The sequence below is a fragment of the Stenella coeruleoalba genome (genome assembly GCF_951394435.1).
Source record: "Stenella coeruleoalba genome assembly, chromosome: X".
In the NCBI taxonomy this organism is placed as follows: domain Eukaryota; kingdom Metazoa; phylum Chordata; class Mammalia; order Artiodactyla; family Delphinidae; genus Stenella; species Stenella coeruleoalba.
In genome coordinates this window covers 61,267,459-61,274,568 of record NC_137152.1, presented here as the reverse complement: position 1 = coordinate 61,274,568, position 7,110 = coordinate 61,267,459, and the positions used below count along the sequence as shown (strand labels likewise).

Here is a 7,110-nt window from a genome sequence, read left to right as displayed (position 1 = left end):
TTACTACTCATATCCTGGGTCTGTTTCCTGCATACTAGTACTAAACAGGTAGGAGGCAAGGCATTTTAATGAGCGTCCAATGTGGCCAAAATTAATCTTCTGCACTCTTCTCAAAAGGGGAAAATACTGACTTCCCCAGATGCTGGGAGGGAGGCTGTGCTGGCCTTACAATGGTATGACTGGGGCAAAGCTGGGCCAGAAAAATTACTGAAGACTCTAGGGTCCACATGCCTGGCTGCCTCCAAACCTACTCTGGCTTGTGAATGCAGCTTGACAGTTGCCACCTAACTTAAAAATAAGAAATAACTTCATCTTTTTGCTCTGGCCTAAACTTAGTGGCCTAAACTTAGTGCACTACTTCTTCCATAGGCTCAGAAAGTGCAGTAACCTGTCAGAGGTACCTTGATGTCACTCTAGAAGCATGGTGGACATTTCTTTTACTTGGCAGATCCGTACGTCTTCAGAGGTGTTCTCTGTAAAAAGTTTAAGAGAATCAGAACTATGATTATCACCTATCTGCTTTCTCCTGGACCTTTAAAGGCAATTTGGGTCACATTGTATGAACTTTGACAAGCCACCTGCCCTGGTTAGATTAAATATGGCAATTTATACAGTCATAGAGAGTATGTGAATTTATTTCTTGTTCTTATTTTAAACATACCAGAGGCCTGAGTTCAGATTTTTCATTCTATTAATAGATGTGACAGATGATTTTTCATACTGATATTGAAATGAAGGAAATAGCTATTTGAGTCTTCAAACACTAGAGTGTAATCACATATGGAGATAAAAATGGTCCATGCGGGCTTCCCTGGTGGCGCAGGGGTTGAGAGTCTGCCTACCGATGCAGGGCACATGGGTTCATGCCCTGGTCCAGGAAGATCCCACATGCCGCGGAGCGGCTAGGCCCGTGAGCCATGGCCGCTGAGCCTGCACGTCCAGAGCCTATGCTCCACAACGGGAGAGGCCACAACAGTGAGAGGCCCACGTACCACAAAAAAAAAAAAAGGTCCATGATTTTAACACTGTTTTTGCAGAATAATATAATGTCCATCCTACTTAAAGACAACTAAAATATGATATTGGGATATAAACTGTGATTACTAGTATAAATAGACAATTACATTGCTTCTAAATACAAGGAAACTCAATGTCCATTGTAACAAAACTAAGTGCTTATAATGACTTCAACCTAATAGTCTCTCTTTGTCTTAGGTTCACAGATACAACTGCTGGCTCTAGTTGAGATCATATGTGTATAGTATGTCACTGAAATTTTATAGCTTAAGTTTCAGTCCACATTCAGTTTTTTTTTTAACATAGTTCAGTTGTCAAGGTAGAAGTGGTATGGCTGCTCACAAATGATTTTGCATGGAGTTTTATGTTATCATGCAAATCTTGTCTTGAAAGCCGTCTTCTGAACTCATCAGTGGTAAAGTAGTATATGATTGGGTCAAGGCAGGAATTCAGACTAGCAAGACACAAGGCAATAGAATGAAATATTAGAATCACCCTTCTGGCTAGGCAGCTTTTAATTTCATTGGACTTGACCAGGAAATCTAAAGGAAAACTGAAGTGATAAGGTGCAAAGCAAATTAGGAAAACTCCTGCACAGGTTAGAATCATCTTCAAGGCTTTCTTTTTCTCTCCAAGGTCTTGAGCCACAGGATATTTGTCCTGCAGTGATAAAACCGTCTTCCAGGTACAATACAGGACAGTCAGAAGAGGAGTGACAAATCCAATCAACTCGCCAATGGTCATCATGACAACAGACTGGGCTAGATTGACATTCCTGGTAGGAAGATCCACAAAGCATTTTGTTCTGTTGCTAGGGGTGTCATCACTGCTTCGGAGGAGTGGAAATAGCAGACAGGCAAGGCAGATTATTAGCCAGCCAGCAATGCTGATGTATAGGTCATATTTCTGTTTACAGTCGTGGAAGCGAAAGGGGTAGAGGAGAAACCAAAATCTTCGCACACTGATGCAGACCAAGAAGTAGATGCTTGCATACATGTTGACATACTTCAGGTAGAAACAAAACATGCAGAGGCCAGGCCCAAATGGCCAGTCATGATTCAAGTAGTAAAAGATCCTCAGTGGCAAGGAGAGGACTTGTAATAAGTCAGCAATGGCTAGGTTTATCATGAATATCACAGCCCGTTTGGTTTCTTTCATATAGCCATAAAATACCCACAAGGCTAATATGTTCCCTATGAGACCTGGCACAAGAATGACAGTGTATGTCACTGCATAGATGAAGTACCGAAAATCTGTATTGGATCCATCTGTCCCAGCACATGTGTCATTAGCAGGCATGTTTCTTTCTAGAGAAACTGCCTTTGCTAAATGGTGGTTAAAAAGCTAAATTTATAATTTACTGCTTCTCTTTCTAAAAGACTGATCATCGATGGGCTGGGGAGACTGAATATAGAATAACATCCTTTTTATTGCATTGGTCTGGGCTTATATACATGATTTGGGTTTTTTTCAAGTAACTATCTGCATGTTTGCTTTGGATTTGTCTACATTAACTACATTGAAGTCTAATGTGCAAGCACAGATGACAAGCTGTTATAATTTTCCCTTCTTCTTTACTCAGTTAAAAGGCCTCTGGGACATCATAACAGTTGATCCTCTCCCATTTGATCATAAATGTGCCATATAGTAGCTCTTCAAATTCCCATATGATGACAGTCATCTCTTTACTGGTGTTTGGCAGGCTGTTTTTCATTTTTTTGGCTCACATAGAAGGAAGATTTGCTTTTGTACTCAGTGGGTCCACAACTCTTCACAGGTGATTAACTTGGATGGATCATCTTTCTGGGACATTTTCAGTTATGTGTCGTAAACTAAAAAGTGAGAAACAAAGTCAGAGCTGCAAATGAAAAAAAATTAAGCCAATTATTGTCTAGAAATTTTTGAAAAAAAAGCCTATGTGTAGAAAAATCTATTACCTTTAATGGAAAGTTCTGATGTGAATGAGTGTGATTAGTCACAAGTTCCATAAGACACTTTAGAGTCACAGGACAGTATAGCTAGAAGGAACCTGAGAAGTAATCTAGCCCCTTACTACTCAAAATGTGATCCATGAACCAGCATTACTGGAGAACTTTTTAGAAATGCAAAAGAATCTCAGATCCCATCTGGGATTTGCTGCAACACAATCAGCAATTTAAGAAGAACCACAAGTGATTCTTAGGCATATTAACATTTGAGAGGCTCTGATGTAGACCACAGCTTCACAAACATCACTGAGGGTCACACTCATCTGGGGAAGTTTAAAAAAATTACAACTTTCCTTAGATTTTCTAGTGTCTCCCGTAGAGATTCTTATTCAGTACTTAGGGCCTGAAATTTGTATTTTTAAAAAGATCCCCATATGATTCAGATATAGCCAACCCAGCCAGCATTTGTCCTTGAACCATCATATAGGGGCCACTGATTTGTTTCATATCTTCCCCAGATGTCTGAAAATTAGTGGGCAACCACCCTCTCTTTAATTACTTGCAATAACAAGGGTCATTTAGCCACCTCTCAATTATCCAAGACAAAAGACCATGACATCAATATGGAGAATCAAAATCCCCAAAAAGTTGACCCAGCTAGGTCCATGACCTTTGTTCTAAAACAAATTTTAGTTTAGGCACCTGGATAGTTGCCTCAAGGCTGCTGAAATGCAGGAGGAGTTAATTGACTTTAAAGATATGTGGGAAGAACAAAAATGAAGTAGAAATTATAAAACATCCTGCTATGGATTATCAAATCCATGTAGATTATCAAATCCATGTTTGAAGTTGGCTTGATTCAACCCCTGAAGGAATTGTAATTGTTATTATTTTGCCTCAATTGCCTGGTAAGTAAAATAGCACATTTGTTCAAAGATATAATGCACACTTTATTTAAACATGCTGATAAATAGTATGAACTATGCATTCAGATTGAAGGGGTTAAATACTTGAGATTTCTCAGATAAGGAAGTAGAGAGACGGTGTTATAAAATAACAAGAAGCAAGACTGTAAAGAATAACATCGATGTTGAAAGAGTGGTTAAAATTAGAGGTTGTTCAGCTCCCAAACTGAAATACATCTTTGAAATATTTTCACAGGTAGTGATTTTGATTAGGTGACAGGCAAAATTAGGTGGCTGACCAAAAAGTCACAAGCCCTGGGTTTTCAACCTCCTTTTAACTATTTATATAAAAGTCATCACCTGCTAACGTCACTGATAAGAAATCAGAACTATACAAATAAACATCCAGTCAACCTCTAATGAACATTCACCTCTCCTATCAAAGCCAATGACTCTTAAATCTGTATGTGAATCCTGAGCTGTAGCTCTCTTTCCAACTATATATAACACCTCTTCTTTTGGATATTTCATTACCATCTTAAAATTCAACATATGAAAGTGAAGCCATCTTTTCTATTTATTGAAAATATGTCATATCTTGTCAGATAATGTCACCTCTTTGATAAAAAATCTCCTAATGTCTTCTCATCTCACTCAGAGGAGAAATAAAAGTCCTTACAACAAATGGCCTATTTTAACTACATGGTCTGGCCCCTGGTTACTCTTCTGACCTCACCTTCTAAGATTCTCCCCCTTGCACTCTGCTCCAGCAACTTTACCATTCTTGCTGTTAGGTGAACAGACCAAGAACCTTTCTGCCTCAAAGCATATGAATTGGCAGTTCCCTGTGCCTGAAATGCTTTAGCCTAGTTATTTATTTGTTTTACTCCCTTGCCTCCTTCAGATCTTTACCCAAGTGGGTTCTTTTCATGAGGCTTTCCCTCATCTTCCTATTTAAAACTGCAGCTCACCTCCAACACTCCCCATCTCCTGTCAGTATTTATTTTATCTATTGCCAGTTGTAACTAACATACTCTTTGATTTTTACTTATTTATTTTGTTTTTATATATTTTCCCTACTAGAATGTAAAGTTCATGAGGACAAGGATTCTTGTGTGTTTTGTTTACTTGCTATAAAACAGAACTGAGGACTATGGAAGACACAAATAAGTGCTCAGTATTTGTTGAAAGAAATAATTTCAGTAAATAAAATCAATATATCTCACACAAAAATGATCATCCCTCAAAACTTCAAACCAGATTCTGCTCCTGACTTCTTCATTGCTATTAAGTTCACTAATGTTTTCCTAGGTTGTCTCAAAGTCTTGGAGGTATTGACTCTTTGTCATTTATTTTCCACTTCCAAACAAGTTAGGGAAGATAGCTTACTATGGGGGAAATAACATATGTTTAGGAGTCAGGATTACCTGGGTTTAAATTCTTGCTCTTTTAATAAATAGCTGTGTGACTTCAGGTATATCACCAAACTTCTCTGATTCTTTAATTTCGCATTGATAAAATGAGAAAAATCATACTACCTAACTTAGAGTCAGTGTGAGAATTAATTGAGCTGCTGTATATAATTTATTTAGCATAGTATAAGGTACATAAATGCTTAATAACTGATATTATTATTATTACTACTTTCTGCAACTGCGTTATTTCTCATAATATTATTCTTTAAATTGCATTGTTTATGCTCTAGTTCAGGACCTTATTACTTAGTTTATTTCCCTATCCCTTATCATTTTCTACTCCATACTATATAATGCTGTCAGATATTTTTTTCCTTAAAATGAGCTCTTAAAAAGTAATAATGGATTCCTATTGCCCAAAAAATCACAAAATACAGTCTGGCAGTCAATGGCTTTCTTAAATACAGGGCCATCTACCTTTAGGATTTTGTCTCCCAGTGCTCTCCTAACATGTCCAGAACTCCAGCCAAACTGAGCTCCATACTATTCAAACTGACTTTTTCTTCCCCCACAAATAGCTTTTTCCATTTTTTCATTCTGCTACCTCAGCTTGGAATATCTTTTTTTGTTTTGTTTTATTTTTTTGCATACCAGTCCTACTTATTTGTAAAGACCTTTCTCAAATTTCCTGTCCTTCGTGAAAACTTCTTTAACTCAACATTGTTGTCCTAACTCCTTTTTAAAACCCTCATATATACCTCTTTTAAAGCACATACTTCTTCTGCTTTTTGGTTAGTAACTTATGTCTGTGTCTTATTTATGCCTCTGCTCCCCTTTTCACCCCACTCCACCACAACTATGCCAGAAAATTGTTGAAGTCAGGGGCTGAGTCTTTTATATCTTTATACCCCCCGAAGCACCTAGAACTATGTTTGGAATATGTTGGGATCATCCAATATTTATTCAGCATTTGTCATTTGCCAGGTGCATGCTTGCTACTGGAGGTATGGGCGGTGGAAAAAGGCACAAAATCTCTGTCTTTTTAGACCTTATAGTCTAGTGAGGAAGAATGATAATTGCTGCACAATATGAAAAATGTGATCATAGGCAATGTACAGTGTTCCCTAAAAACACAAAAAAGGGGAACCAACTAAATATTAAGAACATTTTTGCTTAAGTGATGTGAACTTAAACTCAAGACTATCTTCCTGAAGTCTGTATTTTTCCTGTTGGTTGTTCCCTCACTGGCCATATTTTAATGCTTTTTCATCTGTATATCCTAAACTGCAAACTTGAAATGCTCTTGAATACCGAATCTCCCTTAATATTCTTCTGACTTCCTTCTGGGAGAGCTGGTAATGTTATCCCTTTGTTAAGATCACATTATTTTCTAGTAGGAAAAGTTGCTTGGGATTGTTGGAAAGGCTTTCAAACATGGGGGAAAAAAAACCTAGTCAGCTGTGCTGTAATGAATATAAATATTCCTTTATCTAAGAGCGATGGACACAAAAGATGAAGGAGGCATTTTTTTCAGAGCATATTACTATTTTTTTTGAGATTTCCCTTTCTCAGGAAGGAATCCGTATTGTAACAGACACTGGAACAGACTCCACTTTTAAATGAGCTATTTGTTTGAAGCAACATGCCAGATTCCTTGATCAATTTTTTCTTGCTTCAGGAGCCTATCCTTACTTAATTTTACTCACTTCCTTGGGAAGAAGAAAAACATAAGAGAAAAAGTGAAACTGATGGCCTGAGTTTAGCCTGATTTCCAGCAATATACCGTCCAGAAACTATTCCATATATAGTTCTTGTGGGAAGTTAGTATTTTTATTTATGAATATT

The 7,110-nt window shown here is 37.5% G+C and overlaps 1 protein-coding gene across 1 annotated transcript; it reads right to left on the bottom strand.

The window, feature by feature from the left end:
• Window positions 1–1,314: 1,314 nt before the first annotated feature.
• Window positions 1,315–2,316, bottom strand: GPR174 (G protein-coupled receptor 174; the record flags this gene model as incomplete). Its single annotated transcript, XM_079910229.1, has 1 exon — window positions 1,315–2,316. The coding sequence occupies one exon, from the start codon at window positions 2,314–2,316 to the stop codon at window positions 1,315–1,317; it is 1,002 nt and encodes a 333-aa protein (XP_079766355.1).
• Between the last annotated feature and the right edge of the window lie 4,794 nt (window positions 2,317–7,110).